The sequence below is a fragment of the Mobula birostris genome, chromosome 10, assembly GCF_030028105.1.
Source record: "Mobula birostris isolate sMobBir1 chromosome 10, sMobBir1.hap1, whole genome shotgun sequence".
Classification (NCBI taxonomy): domain Eukaryota; kingdom Metazoa; phylum Chordata; class Chondrichthyes; order Myliobatiformes; family Myliobatidae; genus Mobula; species Mobula birostris.
The window spans coordinates 66779810-66801851 of NC_092379.1; the positions used below are offsets into that span (position 1 = coordinate 66779810).

General features: G+C 44.7%; 1 protein-coding gene across 1 annotated transcript in view; it reads left to right on the plus strand.

The window, feature by feature from the left end:
* Window positions 1-2474: 2474 nt before the first annotated feature.
* The window catches only part of LOC140203695 (FERM domain-containing protein 7-like), a 97787-nt gene continuing 78219 nt past the window's right edge, over window positions 2475-22042 (plus strand). The window contains exon 1 of the mRNA XM_072269741.1: window positions 2475-2630. Within this exon, the coding sequence (XP_072125842.1) occupies window positions 2475-2630 (156 nt within the window). The remainder of the gene's footprint in view (window positions 2631-22042) is intronic.

Consider the following 22042-nt stretch of genomic DNA (forward strand, 5'->3'; position numbering starts at 1 on the left):
ACCCCTGCAGTCTGTGCTTGCCGTCATCATGGCAGTAGATGGGAGGGCTCATCCCTGTGGAGGGTCACTGCAAGAGATGTAGAAATGGGCTTTATTTTATTTCACTCCGTGGTAAATACAGCTGTGCATTGATCCTCTGTCCCAGCACACTGACTATATTGAACATGGAACGTCCAAAACAGAAGGCAACAGTGATTTACTGTACGTTACAGAAGAAACCCACTCGATGACATCCAGCCACTCAGGAGCTGAATAACAAGCACGAGAGCTACTGTGAACAATGAATTCGCCTGCATAACGCAGGGCTTATTACCTGGCTTATCATGACTAGTGCCACTGAAGACCCATCTGCAGGTGTTCAGTTTGCCGTATTTTGTAAGAGAGAATGAGGACTGATATTGTAAATTATGCCATTATTCCTCAGTCAAAAAGTAACAATTCATTGCTATAGCAATTGGTAGACACAGGAAGTCTCTGAGCTGTATGTGTTGAGTCTGGTACCCGGGGGATGAGGTGAGCTGCCGGGAGCCTGCTCTGATTAATCTGTGTTCAGTGATGAAGAGCTGTAACCTGGTGCTTGAACAAGCTGTACCGAGCTGGAGCTCCCTATGCCTGCGTTTACATTGCCGAGCTGCAGATCAGGACGGCATCGGACGGAACCAAGGCTCCTCAGGGAACCCCACTGGGATATTCCCCTCTCGCACTGAATAAAATCAGGAAGTTTTGCAAGAATTCTTTGTGGCATTTCACGGCAGGTAGTCCTTTATTTTTAAGATGTGGTTGCTTGCATTAACTATATGAATTAACAAAGGTAGTGTATGGGCTCAGAAAATAATTATTGAAGTGAAATTTATTTTGGCATGGTAAAACTGCAAAAGGGAGTGAATATAAATCTATTTAATAGAGAAGATATTTGCACAAGGATTCATTCTCGTCATTATAAGTTGCCAAGAAGGCTGAAAGATTATCTGCATTTTAAAATGGCTGTGTTTTCATTACAGCAATTGTTTTCTGCATGAAGTATTTTTCTTTAAGTCCGCAGTTATTAGCTTGCTGTTATCAATTGTAATTATTGCAGTGACTCAAAACAAGCCGAGTGTTTTTGGCCTGTTGTGATTAATAAATATGTTAATTTTAATAAAGCACTATTGAATTTAGTTTCCCAAATCTCTTGTGGGGTCTAGGGATCTAGTCTTGTAATAGTTATTTATGATGACAGAGAAGGAGAACATTCAGCCTGTCAACTCCATGCTGGTAGTCAGCTGGATAACGGGATCAGATAGCTGAATATGGGACTGGAACCCACAACTTTCAAATTCAAAAGTAAAAAATTCTACCACTGAACAATGGAGGAAGCAAGGAGCTTATCTGTTCCAAGTTATGGCTGAGGAGACTGGGACTGGGGTAGCAAGAGTACTTTTAGCTTGCCTGTTCAGGAGTCAGACGGGTGCTTTTCAGAACTGTCCCCAGGAATACAGTAAACCTTGGCAATTCATTGGCACTTCACCCTCTGCAGAAGCTGGGGTATTCAGAAATATTCACATTGTCAGCAGTGAAAAATAACTATCCTCTGTGCTGTTGTTTCTTCTTTCATGCCATGGACACCTTCATGACTGGAGTCATAGAGTCATACCTACACAGAGTCACAGAGGCATTTCAGCCCATCGAGTCTGTGCTGACCATCAACCACTCACTTTCACCAATCCTAAATGAATCCCAGTTTTTAAAAATTCTAAACATATTCCCATCAGTTCCTTTCAGATTTTGCCTCATACCTATACATACAAGGGGCAATTGACAGTGGTTTATCAAACCATCAAGCCGCATGTCTTTGGGATGTCAGAACTCCTGAGGGAGACCCCTGCAATCACATGGAAACTCCACACACACACACAGGTCAGGATTCATCCCAGGCCATTGGCACTGTTAGGGTGCAGTTGTACCCACTGAACTCTGTGCCACTTGTGGCTGATTGCTTCTGCTCACTGCAAACACATTTTAGCACATCTGGTTACTTGAAGACTATGCTCAGTAATTTTGGAACCATTAGCAATAACTGCCTGAAGGGTGCATGGGAAGGAAGGTGATTCCTTATGGGAATTGAAGAAATTACCTCTTCCTGTGAGGATTCTGAGACACAGAGGAGAAAATCATCGGAATTTAAGAGCAGTGCATTCAGGGAAGATTTTATTAATCAACTGTATTCTAACTCAATTGAATATACAAAATTGAGGTTGATGGACTTTAACTGAATAAAATTGAAGCTGCTGGAGGTGAAGCTTAGGTTAAAGGACCAATTGAAATGGATGGCAGAGTGTCTTCTGAAAAGCCACATTTGGCTTCTGTTTTTCCCCAATGCTATTGCCAGTATCTTTACAGACGAATGTGTGACTGTCTGGGAGCTTTCTGTGTATGCGCAGAGTCATAGTTTATCACATTGGTTTGGCAGTGCTTCACCAGCTGGTCTCGCAATAATGTGTGAGAGTGAAAGAAAAGCCAAGCACAAGAAGGAGCCTGTCCCTGCTCAGCAAAGCCCTGGGAGAACAGGAGCAGCACATCACTCTGCTGGCAAGGTGATGCAGCTCAGGGTCCTGCTCTTGGACAACACGTATGAAATGTTTGAAGTGGAGGTAAGACTGCTGGCATCAACAGATGGCCAGTACATGTGCAAACAATCTAAAACACAGAATCAAAGCAACTGAAGCTATCGGCGTCGGAAATAAATGCTGGAAACACTCATCAGGTCTGGCAGCATCTGAGGAAGGAGAAACACAGTCGTCCTTTCAGGTCAAACTCAGCACTGCTTCTTTCAGAGTTCCACCTTTTGTTTGATTTTCGGCGCGAGATTATGTGTTCTGATGGAAGGTCATTGACCTGGAAAGATAACTCTGTTTCTCACTCTGCAGCTGTTACCTGGCCTGCTGTGTATTTCAACATTGTCTACTTTTAGTTTGTATTTCTGGTATCTATGTTATTTCACACTGAGTATATTTGATCTGGTTAAGTCTGGTCTTGATTAAGTCTGTTCATGTCTGAAACTGTACAGCTGACTTTAATGTCACAGGTTTAGAAAAGGCAGAAGTACTGTATTGTATTGATTCATTAATATTCATGTGTGTGTAGGACTGGGTAAGATTGTGTTAGTGTTCTCCATCCTCCAACCTTTTCTGACTCTCTCCCACAGCTTTCCTGTCAGTCCCCCCTTCTTTACCTTCATAGGTTCATCTGAAACCCTAATTACCACATCCTAACTACCTGCAAAATCCCATTTACCTCAAACTACGTAACTCTGACCTACATTGGCTCCTAGCCAGTTTGGTCTTCACCCTAAAGTAATCACCTTACAGCTCCTCCCTTGGCTTCTTTCCTCTCTCTAATCTCCACCGACACTCAAAAATATTCTCCAAGTACCTGCTCCTGCAGAGATGGCCAGTTGTGCTTCTTCCCAACGCCAGCTCTGGTAAACAGATATCTGGTCCTTGGTCAGGCTCTGAAGAAACTCAGCAGGTCAGGGCTATGGAGGGAAATAGGCAGTCAACATTCAGTCCAGATGAAGGGTCTCAAACTAAAATGTTGACTATCTGTCCTCTCGATAGATGCTACCTGGCTCACTGAATTCCTCCAGTACGTTGTACGTTCCAGCACCTTATGTCTCTGTGTTCTGTGGCATTGGCAATCATGCCAACAGCAGCCTGTTTTTTAATTGGATGATTTGTGAAAACAAGGACCGCTTTCTCCTACTCAGGCAGATATAGAAGATCACATCCTGTTGTTCCAAAGAAGAGCAAGCAGATTCTCCAAGTTTCAGGCCAATACTCATCCCTCAATAAATAATCTTGTCATAAACATTTTTCTGTCTATGGGTCTTTGCAGTCAAGTTCCCCTGTTGTAACAGTGACCACACTTCACGAGGTGCTGTGTGAAAGTCCATTTTTCATTCTTTAATCCTCACACTCGGGAATTATTGGCAACAAGCACTTTGATATCTTTGAATGATACATGGTTTCTCCATAACTTATTTTACAACTTTACAAAGTATTTTTTAAACTGCAGCTAGAATGCTGTACGCAGTTCTGGTCACAGAGTATAGGAAGAAAGGGATTGCTTTGGAAAGGTTTGCAGATGAGATTCACCACAATGTTGCATGGGACAATATGTTTCAGCTAGAGGAGTGACTTTGGGTTGAGTTTGTTTTCCTTGGAGTGGAGGAGGCTTAGGGGTGTTCAAATTTCCAGAAAGAGAAGAACAGGGGAATCTAAACCTCATAGCAAAGGTGGCTAAATTCAGCAGGCCCAGAGCTAAGGTAAGGGTGATAAGGTTTAGAAGGGGGTGGTGGGGGGCAGAAATTATCACAACGTTTAAAAAAATAAGTCCAGGAAACATAGGAGCAGAATTAGGCCATTCAGCCTATCAAGTTTGTTCTGCCATTCCATCATGGCTGATTTATATCGCTCAACCCCGTTCTCCTGCCTTCTCTCCGTAACCTTTGACACCCTGATTAATCAAGAAACTATCAACCTCCGCCTTGCATATACTCAAAAACTTGGCCTGAAACTGTGACAATCAATTCCACAGATTCACCACTCTCTGGCTAAAGGAGTTCCTTCTCATCTAAATGGACATCCCTCTATTCTGAGGCTGTGTCCTCTATTCTTAGACTCCTCCACCACAGGAAACATCCTTTCCACATCCACTCTGTCGAGGCCTTTCACCATTTGATAGGTTTCAATGAGATCCCCCCCTCATTCTTCTGAATTCCAGTGAGTGCAGGCCCAGAGCGTTCAAGCACTCTCATATGTCAAGCCTCTCAATCCCAGAAGCATATTTGTGAACCTTCTTTGAAGTGTCTCCGAAGTCAGCACATCCTTTCTCAGATAAGGGGCCCAGAACTGCTTACAATACTCCAAATGAGTTATCACCAGCGCCCTATAAAGCCTCAGCATTACATCCTTGTTTTTATATTCTAGTTCCCTCGAAATGAATACCAACATTGCATTTGCATTCTTCACCACTGACTCAAACTGCAAATTAACCTTTAGGGAATCCTGCACGAAGACTTCCAAGTCCCTTTGCAATTCAGATTTTTGAATTTTCTCTCCACATAATCTATGCTTTTACTTCTTTTACCAAAACACATGTCCATGCATTTTTCAACACTGTATTCCATCTGCCATTTCTTCGCCCATTCTCCTAATCTGTCTAAGTCCTTCTGTAGCCTCTCTGCTTCCTCAATACTACCAGTCCTCCAGAACCATTTCAGAATGTAGTAGTTTTTGAAAGATAATTATATTGCTTCTAGCTACCCCTTCCAGAACCTTGGGGGTGTAGTCCATCTGGTACATCTACCTTTAGACTTTTCAGTTTCCCAAGCACCTTCTCTTTAGTAACAGCAATGACACTCACTTCTGCTCCCGACACGCTCAAATTTCTGGCATTCTATTAATGTCTTCCACAGTGAAGACTGCTGCAAACTACTTACTAACTTTGTCCACTATTTCTTTGTCCCCCATTACTACCTCACCAGTGTCATTTTTCAGTGGTCCAATATCTGGTCTCATCTCTCTTTTACCCTTTGTATATCTTTAAAACCTTTTTTTTATCCTCTTTCATAGTATTGGCAATCTAACCTTCATATTTCATCATTTCTCACTTAATGGCCTTTCTAGTTGCCTTCTGTTGGCTTTCAAAGGCTTCCAAACTTTACATTTCCACTAAATGTTGCTATATTATATATCCTCCCTTTTGCTTGTATGCTGTCTTTGACTTCCCTTGTCAGCTATGGTTGTCTCATCCTCCCTATAGAATATTTATTCATCTTTGGGATGTATCTTTCTAGTGTCTTTCAAATTGCTTCCAGAAACTCCAGCTATTGCTGTTCTCCCAATATCCCTGCGTGTCCCTTTCCAATCAACTTTGACCAGCTGCTCTCTCATGCTTCTGTAATTCCCCTTACTCCATTATAATACTGATACATCCGATTTTAGCTTCTCCTTTTCAAACTGCAGGGTGAATTCTATCATATTTTGATCACGGGCTCCTGAAGGTTTCTTTACCTTAAGCTCCCTAAACAAATCTGGGTCATTACATAACACCCAATCCAAACTGCGATTCCCCTAGTGGGCTCAACCACAAGCTACTCTAAAAAGCCATCTCGTAGGCATTCTACAAATTCCAGCATCAAATTGATTTTCCCTCAGCATCAACCTGATTTTCCCAATCTACCTGCATATTGAAATTCCCTTGACTATTGCAACATTACCCTTTTTACATGCCTTTTCCATCTCCATTGCAATTTGTAACACACATTATGGCTACTGTACAAGGGGTGATTGATAAGTTTGTGGCCTAAGCTAGAAGGAGTCAATTTTAGAAAAACTAGTACATTTATTTTTCAACATAGTCCCCTCCTACATTTACACACTTAGTCCAGCGACCATGGAGCATACAGATCCCTTCTTTGTAGAAGTGGTCCAAAGCAGGGGTGATTGATAAGTTCATGGCCTAAGAGTTGAACTGCACGTGCATATAACAAGAGCTGTGTAAGTCATCTGCTTGTACCTAAGGCCACAAACTTATCCATCACCCCTGATGTGGCCCATTTTCTGGAGGTCCAAGACGCCGACACTACAAAGAAGGGATCCATATGCTCCACGACCACTAGACTAAGTGTGTAAATGTAGGGAAAATGAATGTGCTAGGTTTTCTAAAATTGACTTCGTTTACCTTAGGCCATGAATTTATCAATCACCCCTCGTACTGTATCTATAGTAACTCCCATCAGGGGTTTTGTACCCTTGCAGTTTCTTATCCACAAGGGTTCTACATTTTCCAATCCTATGTCACCTCTTTCTATGAATTTGATTTCACTTTTTACCCCTGCCTACCTGCCTATTCTTTGGATACAATATGTATCCTTGGATGTTAAGCTCCTTGGTATGATCTTCTTTCTGCCACGGCTCAGCGGTGCACACAACATCATACCTGTCTATCTCTAATTGGCTGGTGGTGTTGTGGCATCTGCACAACACTCTAAGGTGAGTGGTCAGGGGTTTCAATCCGGCTGTCTGCTTGCAAGTTTTCCATCCGTGCTGCATTGAGCATCAAGCTAGCAACTGGGCCTCGTGGAACAGACAAATGCTAAAGAAACAGGGAAGGTTGCTGCCCGCTGCGCCACAAGGCGAGGAGAGGAACAACAACAATCTCTAACTGCGCTGATGATCTACCTTATTCCATATACTGCCTGCTTTCAAATATAACACCTTCAGTCCTGTATTCATCACTCTTTTCAAATTTGGCCCCCCGTTACACCTTAACTCATCCCACTGACTGCAGTTTTCACCTATCATCTGCTGTGCTTCCTCACAGTCTACTTGTATATCAACTGCCCCATCCTCAGCCCTATCACTCCGCTTCCCATTCTCCAGCCAAATTAGCTTAAATTAGTTTAGCTTAAACCCTTTCTAACAGCTCTAGAAAATGTGCCTGCAAGAATATTAGTCCCCCCGGTTCAGGCGTAACCTACACTTTTTGTACAGGTGAAACCTTCCCCAAAAGAGATCCCAATGATACAGAAATCTAAAGCACTGCCTCCTGCAGCAACTCATCCTATTCCTACCCTCAATGGCGTCAGGCACAAGCAGCAATCCAGAGATCACTACCCTGGATGCCCCCTTTTCACCTTTCTACCTAACTCCCTATATTCTCTCTTCAGGACCTCCTCCCTTTTCCTATCTATTTCACTGATACCAATATGTACCACAACTCCCAGCTGTTCACCCTCCTCCTTTAGAATGCTGTGAACCCGATGCAAGACAACCCGAACAGTGGTATCAGGGAGGCAACCTACCATCCAGGTGTCTCCTTCACGTCTACACAATCTGCTGTCTGCTCCTCTACCTATGAAATCCCCTATCACCACTGTATCACTCTTCTATCCCTTTCCCTTCTGAGCCACAGGGACAGACTCAGTGCCAGAGATCAGGCAGCTGCAGTTCCCCCTGGTAGGTCACCCATCCCCCAGTAGTCTCCAAAGTGGTATATTTATACCTGGATGAACACTTGAGTTGTGGAGGCATGGAAGGCTACAGACCAAGTTCTGATAAATGGAATTAGCGTACCTGGTAGCTGGCATGGACATCGTGGGTTGAAGGGCCTACTTCTGGATCTATGGTTCTTTACCCTATTGAAGCAACCAAGTTAAACCCAGTTTCAACAAAAGAGAAATGGCACACGAAATTTTAATGTTTGCTATTGTTAGGGGAAATTGACAAACTAATTGGATATTTTTATCCCCTGAGTTGTTGCTTGTGAAGTTTTGATGAAACCCATAATCAAAGCAGCATAAGATTTCCACTTCAGCGGTGTGTTACACAAAAGAGCTCTCTGGGGGAAGAAATAAGGCATACCTCTTGATCACAGGATGCCCTTGAAGAATGGGCAGTGAGGACTAGCTGGAGCTGCTGAGTGTGTTCTGTCTGTAAATGGAGCACGAGTAATGACAGCAGCAGGTCTCCATCAACAACGGACATGATTGTCCTGAAGGCAACCGTCTTGCACAACCACAATGGATGTACTAATGGATTAAGTCACTTTTGGTGACTTAATGGATTAAGTCTCTTTTGGTGATGCTCTTCCTTGCTAACATTTTGTTGAGTTTAAAATTCACATCTGTGACTTCAAGCCATGAACATATTTCTGATGTCTTCTTAACCATCTCCTGACCAATAATTATCTGGGAAAAATGTATTCTTCCACTTTCTGTGTAAAAAATCCTACCTCTAACAGCCTCCTTATACCTTAGTGACCTTAAAATTATAAATTAAAAAAAAATAAGGTTGGTGGTGTTGTGGATAGTGTAAAAGGTTGTCGTACTGTACATGACAACAGGACATTGATAGGAGCATGGAACATAGTACAGTACAGCACAGTACAGGACTTCCAGACAGCAATGGTAGACCGACCGTTTAACCTACACCAAAGATGCAGAGCTGGGTTGAGAAATGCAGATTGAGTTCAATTTCACCCATGTCCTTGGAATGTGGGGAGAATCCAGAGCACCAAGAGGAAACCCATGTGGTCACAGATAAAATGTACAGGCTCATTACAAATGGCCTATGTTCATCCAGTTCTTGCTTCTCTGATAGATTTCCTTTGTCCAAAATTAAAGCAGCTCAACCTCTGGGACTTAACTTGAACACATGCAGGGATGATATGTTTTGAGAAGTCAAAACCAGGGCTGGATTTATCTAGTGAATGACAAGGCAGGGAGATTGTTGTAAAATGAGGAGAGATAGAGGTACAAGGACGTGGCAACACAGGTTGACAATGTGGTGAAGAAAGCATTTGGCATGCTTGTCTTCAATGGTCGAAGTACAAGAGTTGAGACTTCAAGATGTTGGTGAGAGCGTACTTGGACTGTTGTGTGTAGTTCTGGTTTCCTAGGTGTGGGCAAGATTCATTAAGCTGGAAAGAGTGCAGAAAACATTCACAATGATGCATCTGGGACTGAACAATTTGAGATATAAGAAGAGGCTGAATAGGCTGAGACTGAAACATAGGAGGCTGAGGAGTGCCTTTCCATATACGTTTGTAAACTGATGCCTCTCTTGATTTATAAGATCACAAGGGACATAGACAAAGTGAATTGTCACAATCTTTTTCTTATGGTAGGGAAATCTAAAACTAAAGGACCTTGGTTTAACGTGAGAGGGGAAAGATTTAGAGGTTCCGCTCCCAGATGAGCTCAATGCCTTTTATGCTTGCTTTGACCAACAGAACATAGAGGCATCTTCACAAAACCCCACGCAACAACAACCCTGCGATCTCCGTCTCTGAGGCCAATGTGAGAGCATCTTCTCCTTTATGTTATTCTTTGAAGCCCACCTCATGAAACAATTCACAATTAATCCTTGAATGCTACAAAGGCCGATTTTCTTTTCTTCCATTATGGTGAAGGCATTAAGTGGATAAATATTATTGTCTAGGTAATTCCCAACCATAAGGCTTCAGCATTACTGGGCAGATGAACTAACAATACTGTATATTGAAACAGGAACCAAGTTATGGCTGCCGGGCTTTGAAATGGGGCACAGTGCTCCACAAGGCTAGCAGAGATTCTTTCTCAACGTGCCAAAAGTCTGGCTTTGATCCTAACCTCTGGTGTTGTCCGTCTGGAGTTTGCATGTTCTCCTTGTGACAACATTTATTTCTCTCAGGTACTCCAGTTAAGACCTACATCCCAAAGGCGTGCGGATTGTTAGATTAATTGGCTGCTGTTAATTGTTCCTAGTGTATAGGTGAGCAGCAGGATATCAGCGAGTTAATGAGAATAAAAAACAACAGTAAATGCTGGAAATACACAGCAGGTCAGGCTGCAGGACTGATCTGACCAAGGGCCTTTGATATGACATGTTGATTGTTTCTCTTCCAACAGATGTAGCCTAACCTGATGAGTATTTAAGAATATGGGGAGAATTAAAATGTAGGATTAATGTAAATAATTTAAAACTCAAAGTGCTTTTATTATCAAAGTATGTATACATTAAACAACCCTGAGATTCGCCTCCTTACAGGTGAAACAAAATAAAGAAACCCCAAAAGAACCCATTAAAGAAGACCATCAAATATCCAGTGCCCAGGGAGAGAAAAAAAATATCATGAAAACAATAAAAGTAAGCAAATAGAATTCAGAACTCAAGTTTTACAAAAGGCATGAAGCCAGACATCACTGCAGCTGATGCAGGCCACAGCTTCAGTTCATTGCAGAGCCGAGTGGAGTAAATTTCGCAGGACCACAGACACAAAGCCAGGAATCACTGCAGCCAGCACAGTGGACCTGTTTCTCTGCCTACCCTTTGTGTAACTCCACAGATATACTTTGTCCAGGAGACAGGTACATGTTTTACCCACGTTGTCACTATTTAAGCTTATTGCAGCTTTTCTTGAGAGAGGTTAGGAAATCTAACTGAAGTGGAATTTACCTGGGCAAATTCACCAGGTCTTCTGGGGACCCTTGATCTGTTAGAGACCTGATTTTGTAGGAGTTGGGGAGGGGAAGGTAGTGGGTGGGGGAGTAGAAAATTGTTCATTCTGGGGCCAATCAGGTTATACTGGGATGTGACTCAAAGCTTTGTTGAGGAGCAGTGATAGAAGGAAGAAAATAAAGGCAAGTGGACCCAGTTGAGAGGGAGGGGAGGATCAAGGTGGAAGGAGTTAGGAGAGTGATAACAAGAACACAAAGGGCTGCCAGTGCTGGAATCTAATAAATAATAAACTGATACCAGGAGCCACTGGAGGAGAGGTGAAGGACAGATGGAACAAAGTGGGTGGGGAGATCATGTCCAAACAACCAGCAGAATACCTTTCTGTTTCCACTGCACCACCTCCCCCCCCCCCCATCGCTAAATAACTTCAACAGAATGAATGCAAGCTACTCCAACTGGCTCTGCTGACACAAGCAAGTTTGACTGTTTCCTCCTCTCCACTGTGTAGATTTTCCTTGTTAGTCAATCACTTCTCAGGATTTGGCCGTCAGGATGCAGCATTTATTGTGCATCCTTAACTGTCCTTGAACCGAACAGCCTGTGAGGCAATTTCATGAGCAATATCATTAATCTGAGCAAAGAGTCACATTTGGGCTACACTGCAAGGGTGAGAGATTTCCTTCCTGGGGGACATGAGTGAAGATGATTGGTTTTTCCTGAACAATCCAGTTCACCACTACCAAGACTGGATGTTCTTTACTCCTTTGAAATTCCTGATCATTAACTAATGTTGCATGCCACAGCTGCCATGGTGTAATTTAAAAGCAGGTCTCTTGAGTATTAGTTTGGAATTGCAGATTATTAGTCAAGCTTCCAGCGTAGTAGTCAAGTGGTTGAACCACTACTGTATGTGCATCTGCCATTGGGAACCTGCCCCCGGTTTAATGGCTTGTTCAAGTGGTAGTAGCCCTGAGAGGGTACTGCTCTGTCAGAGTAGTTTCTTAGCCTACAAACTGGGAGCTGAGTCTCTCGGAGACATTAAATGTGCCACAGTATATTTACTTAGGTCTGTATTGACCAACAAGAATAGTCAGTTGTAGATTCAGAGTCACAAAGATTCTGCACAGAAACGTGCCAGAAGGCTAACTCATCCTTCAGAATGGGCAACTCCAGGTGGGATCTGCCCACAGTTTTGTACAACAGGAACATCTCTTTGAGATTCAGGAATCAGCCAAATAATGTAAACATTCTTGCAAATGCAAGAAAGATTGAAATTAGGCATTCCAATCTGCATTCAAAATAGTTGTTTTTAACTGCTGTAAAACAATTCTCTGGAAATAAAAACTATCCATAATAAAATAACAATTGGACATTTGAAATGTTTGAGCATTTATTTTGTAAATGGGAGTGAACTTACGCAGGGAAAGTAGGTTACTGCATTCAGAGGCAGTAGCGCCTGGTTGCTGATAAACAGCTCAGGAGGGTTGGTAACTTGCTAAAACTTCCTGCCTTGATTTGTAGGGAATTATAGTTATTATTCATTTAGACACTTTAATGGTTAGTTGGATTGCAGGTGGGCTCACTGAACATGGCTACAGCGATTTTATGCGGAGACAGTCATTGGCTGAATTAAATATAGTTTTTTGCAAAATAAAACAAGAACTGCAATGATAGATTTAGATTATGTTCATTGCATCCCACACTAGCTTTGCTTTATCAGACAAAAGACATCGTCCATTGATGTCCCTTATAAGGCCATGTAAGTCTGCACCCATGTTTAATTGTATGTGGTTGGACTTGAGCAGCGTCTACTCAGGCTGCAATTATTATTCAGCCTGTCAGATGCCATTGCCTGCGGAGATGATGGGAAAGAACTAGCATAAAAGTGAAAAAAAATGCTTTACAGAGAATTAGATTGACTACACGGTGCAGCATTGAAAGAAATTGCCAGGGTAAACTATTTGTCCCTGTCAAGCCACTCAATTATTCAAAACGACAAATATCTAAAATGAAAATAGAAAAGGCTGGAGTTACTCAGCAGGATGGTTTGTATCTGTGGGAAAGGAAAGAAGCTTTCGGGTCAGAGCCCTTCCATCAGAAATGCGAAAGCAAAAGAAGAAGCTTGATAATTACAGGGAGGGTAGAGGGTGACCATGAGGATAAGCTGTAACCAAGGTTATCTGGGAGCAGTTAGAGGGTGAGAACAAAGACAGAAGAGAATAGGAGCTGTGAAATGCACAGCACAATAGGTATTAGCTGAGCATCAAAATCAACATCATATTCCTGCACCCTCCTTATTCCATCCGGTGCATTTTTTGCATTGATAAAGCTATTTCTTTGTCTTAATGATTCAATGATTTAGCCTCCACGGCCTCCTGTAGGAGAGAATTCTACTGATTCACCACCTTCACAGCTCACAATGTCTAACTCTGTAACCTGAGATGGTAACCCCTCATTCTAGACTACATCAACTAGGGGAATCCTTGATACACCTACCAGATATAGCCAAGTGCTACCAGAATCATGCAATATTCAATTAGATCCTCTCTCCTTCTAAACTCCAGGTAATATGAACCTCTTTGACACAATCTCTCCACATACATCAGACACACCATGCTATGCCAGATTCTAGATGAATATTTGCAAGTTAACCAGAGTGATTTAAAAAAATAATACTGGAGTAGTCCCTGGTTTGGGCACAATTAACCAGACAGGATTACATTGGATCGTCACTGCTGCCTCTGATTTTGCAATTAACATTATTACATAAATGAGCAAACAATAATACTAGTATTATGTTTTGTAACTCCAAAACATAAATCTAATTGCAAGGAAAAGACTGAGCCAGGAATGCGAGTCTAACTTCAGGTTTTACTTTAAGCAAAGCATGCACTTATCATGTGGTAGCATTGTGACCTATGCAACTCACATATTTTTTTTACATATAATGCGTAATGAATTATTCAGACGAGTAAGAATGCTTAATCAAACAATATATTTACAATATTACTTAAACACTATTGAAATATTAAATACACAGCACTCCTTCCTGCTTAGCTCTAAACTCCAATGCAATATAGAATGCATCTCAACTATATACCCTGTATACTATATAATGCAACTTCTATACAGACATCCACAGCATAGTAAATTTTATTTTGCCCCATTCCAGCCTATAGATTTAATTGCTGCGGAGGCTTTCTTACTCTTGTGGGATAATGTTTTTCCTTACAAGGGGGATCACTCTGCTTGGCGGCTGAGACCTGTGGCTGTGAAACAATCTCAGGTTTTGGGGCCTCCTCCATATTGGCTGTAAGAGTTGATTCTGAGTCTGCAGTAAGTGATTCTGACAGTTCTAGCCACCTTGCTTCGCTTTCATTTTCTTCTTCTAGTTTGTGCATCTTGATCTGGGGAAGGTACATTTAGTCACTGGAGTATTCTCTTATTAACCCTTCTATTGCTCCCTTTACAATCTGATCTCTCCTCTTGGTTTCCTCATCCACAACGTTATCTGACAAATTCTCTGTTTTTGTATCTCCATTGACGCCTTTCTTTTTGGCCGTACATTCATCCAGCTAGGCTTTGGTCTTTGCACTTGCTTTTACAAGCAGCTTTTTGTCTCCCACTTGAAGTTCTGCAATAACCTTCTTGAGCACAGGGTAGATCTTGGTTCTTTAGGCTCACAAAAGCAGAATACATGCAACCTTCCTGAAGCTCCTTGAACTCTCTTCCTGCTTAAAACCAAGCCACATTTTGCAAGTTTTTTTTAGGCATCCATTAGTCTCATGAGACCGTGGATTTGCACCTTGGAAGGTTTCCAGGGCACAGGGCTGGGCAAAGTTGTATGGAAGACCAGCAGTTGCCCATGCTGCAAGTCTCCCCTCTCCACGCCACCGATGTTGTCCAAGGGAAGGGCATTAGGACCCATACAGCTTGGCACTGGTGTCGTCGCAGAGCAATGTGTGGTTAAGTGCCTTGCTCAAGGACACAACATGCTGCCTCAGCCAAGCCTCGAACGAGTGACCTTCAGATCACTAGACAAACGCCTTAACAACTTGGCCACGTGCCAACATTTTGCAAGTAACCACCCGATTAATGTATCAAAGCTTTCTCAGATATGTTACCTACAAAAACTGTTGTAGTCGGATCACTGCTTTCATCACTTTCTTGATTCCTCTGGGCAGCATGGACTTTCCTTGGTCCAATATGCTTTCCAACTAGAGGCACAGAGGCTGGCACCAAAGTCTGTTTGTCCCCTGTTGGGGAAAGGTTCATGGTGGATGGTATGGAGACAGTTGTGGCAACATCCACTACATTTCTTAATTCACTTTCAGTTGGCTTCATTGCAGAGGATGTGGCATGCCAATGGTGGATATATCTCCAATCAAGTTGCAATTGTCTCAGCCACTCACATCCCCACAATGCTGGCCCTTCTGTTTTTACCACATACAAGCCCAATGTGGCTTGTTGGTTGTTGTATTTCACTGTTACAAATGTCATTCCCACAGGAGTTATCTTTTCCCCTGTATAAGTCCTCATTTGGACATCTGCACACTTCAGTTTAGTATCTTTAAAATGCCATTCAAACCCATTTTGTGGAATGACTGAAATAGTTGAACCAGTGTCCAATTTCATTTAAATTAATTTGCTGTTCACTTCTGGTGTAAGCCATATTGCTTGTCTATTATTAGCTTTCACATTGTAAATCTCAAGGCTACAAAATCACATGTCACTCTCATCATTATCAGAATTTTCATCCGCAGCATGCAGATTAGTGCTCTTTTTGTCATAAGGCGGCGGCTGGGAACGGACCCAAGTGCAATACACAGACACTGAAGTACTAGGGACAGGACTAGGATACAGGGCAATGGCAAGGACATGGACAGGAAAACCAGGACCCTGGAACAGGACTGGACAAAAGAGCTAGGAGCCCGGGCTTGTACTCAGAGCCAGACTGGACAAGGACCCAGTACCTGGGTCTTGCCTCTGGTTCGGACCCCAGAACTAGGCAAGGACGAGGCATGGCAGGAGGCAGGAGGCTGGAGTCTTCAGGCTTGAGGCTAGAGGCTAGAGACTTGGCTTGGCTTGGCAAGAGGCTAGATGCTAGAGGCTGGAGTCTTCAGGCTGGAGGCTAGGCAAGAGACGAGGCGAGGCTTGGCGGGAGGCTGGAGGCTTGAGACTTGAGACGAGGCGAGACTTGAGACTTGAGGCGAGGCGAGGCTGGAGGCTGGAGGCTTGAGGCTTGAGGTTTGAGGCTGGAGGCTGGAGGCTGGAGGCTGGAGGCTGGAACTTTGAGGCTTGAGGCTTGAGGCTTGAGGCGAGGCTGGAGGCAGGAGACTTGAGACGAGGCGAGGCTGGAGGCTGGAGGCAGGAGACTTGAGGCCAGGCGAGGCTGGAGGCTGGAGGCTGAAGGAAAGAGACTTGAGGCCAGGCGAGGCTGGAGGCTGGAGGCAGGAGACTTGAGGCGAGGTGAGGCTCCTCCTGGGCAGGGTGCAGATCACCTGGGCAGGGCGTGGATCGCCACCCGACAGAGGCAAGGGACAGGAAGGGACAGAACCAACCACAGGTAGCGGCAAGACGGCCTGGCTTACCCGATGGAGGCAAGGGACAGGAAGAGACAGAACCAACCCCAGGTAACGACAAGACGGCCTGGCTTACCTGGGCGGAGGCAAGGGACAGGAAGGGAGGTAGGTACAGGGTGACTCCAGGACAGGACTGCAGGTGAGACGAGGTGAGAGTTACCGGCAAGACAAGGCAGGGCTTCAGGCGAGGAAACAGAAGGCTGAGCAAGGGATACAAGGAGTAATGACAAGAACAATCCAGCCGCCACGCCTGGGTCTCTGAAGGTATTTATGCAGCCAGCCCCAACGAGCGTCAGCTGCCTCAATTTGAACTCAACAAGAACAGAAATAGGGTAGTCAGGAAAACCTGGAGCAAGGGTGGATGGACCGGACTGTGAACTGGAATACGGACTTCACGGACTGGACCATGACACTTTTTGAAACTACAACTTGACTCTTCATCTTTTTCTCTTCCCTGTTCAGTCCATTTGTTTTTGTCTACCTGAGATGCTCTTTCTATGTGATCCACTTTGTTGCATTTTCTACAAGTTTCACCTGCATTGATGTAGTGTATATGAATCTCTGCCTTAATGGTAATGCAATTTGTTCGGCCAGGCCAGTTTTTGTTTAGACATTGCAATTTTGTTCACGCTCACTTTCATTCCTGACTGCAACTCAATTGCGCCTCTATCTGTTGTTTCCATTGATGCAGCTATTTCAACTGCTCTTTTAAATGTCAGTTGTGCTTCTATTAGGAGCTGTTTTTGAATGCCTTCCTTTGAGATTCCACAAACTAAATGACCTCTTAGTGCATCATTAAGCCCATTATTGAACTGACAATGCTCAGACAACTTCTTCAATTTTTCAATTTAGGAGCACCCTAAATTTTTCACTGCAGGCTCATCTCATTACTAATATTGCCTCATTTTGTGCTCTTTCCTCAGAGAGCAGCAACTTATTGGGAATGAATTGAATACTGCTTCCAAGGCCAAAGCCATCATCATCTTATGAGTCCAGATAAAGGGTCTTGACCCAAAACATCAATTCTTTACTTCCCTCCATAAATGCAGCCTGAACACTCCAGTTCCTTCAGCGTTTTGTGTGTTGCTCCACATTCCAGCATCCACAGTCCCTATTGTTGTCATCTCATCTCATAAGAGGGCAGCAAGGTAGTGTAATGTTTAGCACCACACTTTACATTGCCAGCTGTAATATCAGGCTTCGATTTTTGCCTCTGTCTGTAAGGAGTTTGCATCTTCTCGTATGACCAGCAACACACATCAAAGTTGCTGGTGAACGCAGCAGGCCAGGCAGCATCTCTAGGAAGAGGTGCAGTCGACGTTTCAGGCCGAGACCCTTCGTCAGGACTAACTGAAGGAAGAGTGAGTAAGGGATTTGAAAGTTGGAGGGGGAGGGGGAGATCCAAAATGATAGGAGAAGACAGGAGGGGGAGGGATGGAGCCAAGAGCTGGACAGGTGATTGGTAAAAGGGGATACGAAAGGATCATGGGACAGGAGGTCCGGGAAGAAAGACAAGGAGGTGGGGGGGGACCCAGAGGATGGGCAAGAGGTATATTCGGAGGGACAGAGGGAGAAAAAGGAGAGTGAGAGAAAGAATGTGTGCATAAAAATAAGTAACAGATGGGGTATGAGGGGGAGGTGGGGCCTTAGCGGAAGTTAGAGAAGTTGATGTTCATGCCATCAGGTTGGAGGCTACCCAGATGGAATATAAGGTGTTGTTCCTCCAACCTGAGTGTGGCTTCATCTTTACAGTAGAGGAGGCTGTGGATAGACATGTCAGAATGGGAATGGGATGTGGAATTAAAATGTGTGGCCACTGGGAGATCCTGCTTTCTCTGGCGGACAGAGCGTAGATGTTCAGCAAAGCGGTCTCCCAGTCTGCGTCGGGTCTCGCCAATATATAAAAGGCCACATCGGGAGCACCGGACGCAGTATATCACCCCAGTCGACTCACAGGTGAAGTGTTGCCTCACCTGGAAGGACTGTTTGGGGCCCTGAATGGTGGTAAGGGAGGAAGTGTAAGGGCATGTGTAGCACTTGTTCCGCTTACACGGATAAGTGCCAGGAGGGAGATCAGTGGGGAGGGATGGGGGGGACGAATGGACAAGGGAGTTGCGTAGGGAGCGATCCCTGCGGAATGCAGAGAGACGGGGTGAGGGAAAGATGTGCTTAGTGGTGGGATCCCGTTGGAGGTGGCGGAAGTTACGGAGAATAATATGTTGGACCCGGAGGCTGGTGGGGTGGTAGGTGAGGACCAGGGGAACCCTATTCCTAGTGGGGTGGCGGGAGGATGGAGTGAGAGCAGATGTACGTGAAATGGGGGAGATGCGTTTAAGAGCAGAGTTGATAGTGGAGGAAGGGAAGCCCTTTTCTTTAAAAAATGAAGATATCCCCCTAGTCCTAGAATGAAAAGCCTCATCCTGAGAGCAGATGCGGCGGAGACGGAGGAATTGCGAGAAGGGGATGGCGTTTTTGCAAGAGACAGGGTGAGAATAGGAATAGTCCAGATAGCTGTGAGAGTCAGTAGGCTTATAGTAGACATCAGTGGATAAGCTGTCTCCAGAGACAGAGACAGAAAGATCTAGAAAGGGGAGGGAGGTGTCGGAAATGGACCAGGTAAACTTGAGGGCAGGGTGAAAGTTGGAGGCAAAGTTAATAAAGTCAACGAGTTCTGCATGCGTGCAGGAAGCAGCGCCAATGCAGTCGTCGATGTAGCGAAGGAAAAGTGGGGGACAGATACCAGAGTAGGCACGGAACATAGATTGTTCCACAAACCCAACAAAAAGGCAGGCATAGCTAGGACCCATACGGGTGCCCATAGCTACACCTTTAGTTTGGAGGAAGTGGGAGGAGCTGAAGGAGAAATTATTAAGAGTAAGGACTAATTCCGCTAGACGGAGCAGAGTGGTGGTAGAGGGGAACTGATTAGGTCTGGAATCCAAAAAGAAGCGTAGAGCTTTGAGACCTTCCTGATGGGGGATGGAAGTATATAAGGACTGGACATCCATGGTGAAAATAAAGCGGTGGGGGCCAGGGAACTTAAAATCATCGAAAAGTTTAAGAGCGTGAGAAGTGTCACGAACATAGGTAGGAAGGGATTGAACAAGGGGTGATAAAACTGTGTCGAGGTATGCAGAAACGAGTTCGATGGGGCAGGAGCAAGCTGAGACAATAGGTCGGCCAGGACAGGCAGGTTTGTGGATCTTGGGTAGGAGGTAGAAACGGGAAGTGCGGGGTATGGGAACTATAAGGTTGGTAGCAGTGGATGGGAGATCCCCTAAGCGGATAAAGCTCTTCTCACCCTGTCTCTTGCAAAAACGCCATCCCCTTCTCGCAATTCCTCCGTCTCCACCGCATCTGCTCTCAGGATGAGGCTTTTCATTCTAGGACGAGAGAGATGTCTTCATTTTTTAAAGAAAGGGACTTCCCTTCCTCCACTATCAACTCTGCTCCTAAACGCATCTCCCCCATTTCACGTACATCTGCTCTCACTCCATCTTCCCGCCACCCCACTAGGAATAGGGTTCCCCTGGTCGTCACCTACCACCCCACCAGCCTCCGGGTCCAACATATTATTCTCCGTAACTTCCGCCACCTCCAACGGGATCCCACCACTAAGCACATCTTTCCCTCACCCCGTCTCTCTGCATTCCGCAGGAATTGCTCCCTACGCAACTCCCTTGTCCATTCGTCCCCCCCATCCCTCCCCACTGATCTCCCTCCTGGCACTTATCCGTGTAAGCGGAACAAGTGCTACACATGCCCTTACACTTCCTCCCTTACCACCATTCAGGGCCCCAAACAGTCCTTCCAGGTGAGGTAACACTTCACCTGTAAGTCGACTGGGGTGATATACTGAGTCCGGTGCTCCCGATGTGGCCTTTTATATATTGGCGAGACCCGACGCAGACTGGGAGACCGCTTTGCTGAACATCTACGCTCTGTCCGCCAGAGAAAGCAGGATCTCCCAGTGGCCACACATTTTAATTCCACATCCCATTCCCATTCTGACATGTCTATCCACAGCCTCCTCTACTGTAAAGATGAAGCCACACTCAGGTTGGAGGAACAACACCTTATATTCCGTCTGGGTAGCCTCCAACCTGATGGCATGAACATCGACTTCTCTAACTTCCGCTAAGGCCCCACCTCCCCCTCGTACCCCATCTGTTACTTATTTTTATGCACACATTCTTTCTCTCACTCTCCTTTTTCTCCCTCTGTCCCTCTGGATATACCTCTTGCCCATCCTCTGGGTCCCCCCCCACCTCCTTGTCTTTCTTCCCGGACCTCCTGTCCCATGATCCTTTCGTATCCCCTTTTGCCAATCATCTGTCCAGCTCTTGGCTCCATCCCTCCCCCTCCTGTCTTCTCCTATCATTTTGGATCTCCCCCTCCCCCTCCAACTTTCAAATCCCTTACTCACTCTTCCTTCAGTTAGTCCTGACGAAGGGTCTCGGCCTGAAACGTCGACTGCACCTCTTCCTACAGATGCTGCCTGGCCTGCTGCGTTCACCAGCAACTTTGATGTGTGTTGCTTGAATTTCCAGCATCTGCAGAATTCCTGTTTGCGTTTAAATTCTCCTATGACCATGTAGGTTTCTTCTGGGCGCTCCAATTTCCTCTCATGTTCCAAAAAGATGTGCGGTTAAGGTTAATGGGTTGTGGGCATGCTACGTTGACACCGGAAGTGTGATGGCACTTGAGGGCTTCCCAACATAATCCTCACTGATTTGATGTGATGCCAATAACATCTTTCTTGGTATGCTTTGATGTACATGTGACAAATAAAGCCAATCTTTATAAAAAGATGATAGAAACATAGAAACATAGAAAATAGGTGCAGGAGTAGGCCATTCGGCCCTTTGAGCCTGCACAGCCATTCAGTACGATCATGGCTGATCATCCAACTCAGAACCCCGCCCCAGCCTTCCCTCCATATCCTCTGATCCCCGTAGCCACAAGGGCCATATCTAACTCCCTCTTAAATATAGCCAATGAACGGCCTCACTGTTTCCTGTGGCAGAGAATTCCACAGATTCACCACTCTCTGTGTGAAGAAGTTTTTCCTCATCTCGGTCCTAAAAGGCTTCCCCTTTATCCTCAAACTGTGGCCCCTCGTTCTGGACTTCCCCAACATCGGGAACAATCTTCCTGCATCTAGCCTGTCCAATCCCTTTACGATTTTGTACATTTCAAACAGATCCCCCCTCAATCTTCTAAATTCCAGAGAGTACATGCCTAGTCGATCCATTCTTTCATCATATGAAAGTCCTGCCATCCCAGGAATCAATCTGGTGAACATTCTTTGTACTCCCTCTATGGCATGAATGTCTTTCCTCAGATTAGGGGACCAAAACTGCACACAATACTCCAGGTATGGTCTCACCAAGGCCTTGTACAACTGCAGTAGTACCTCCCTGCTCCTGTACTCGAATCCGCTCGTTATAAATGCCAGCATACCATTCACCTTTTTCA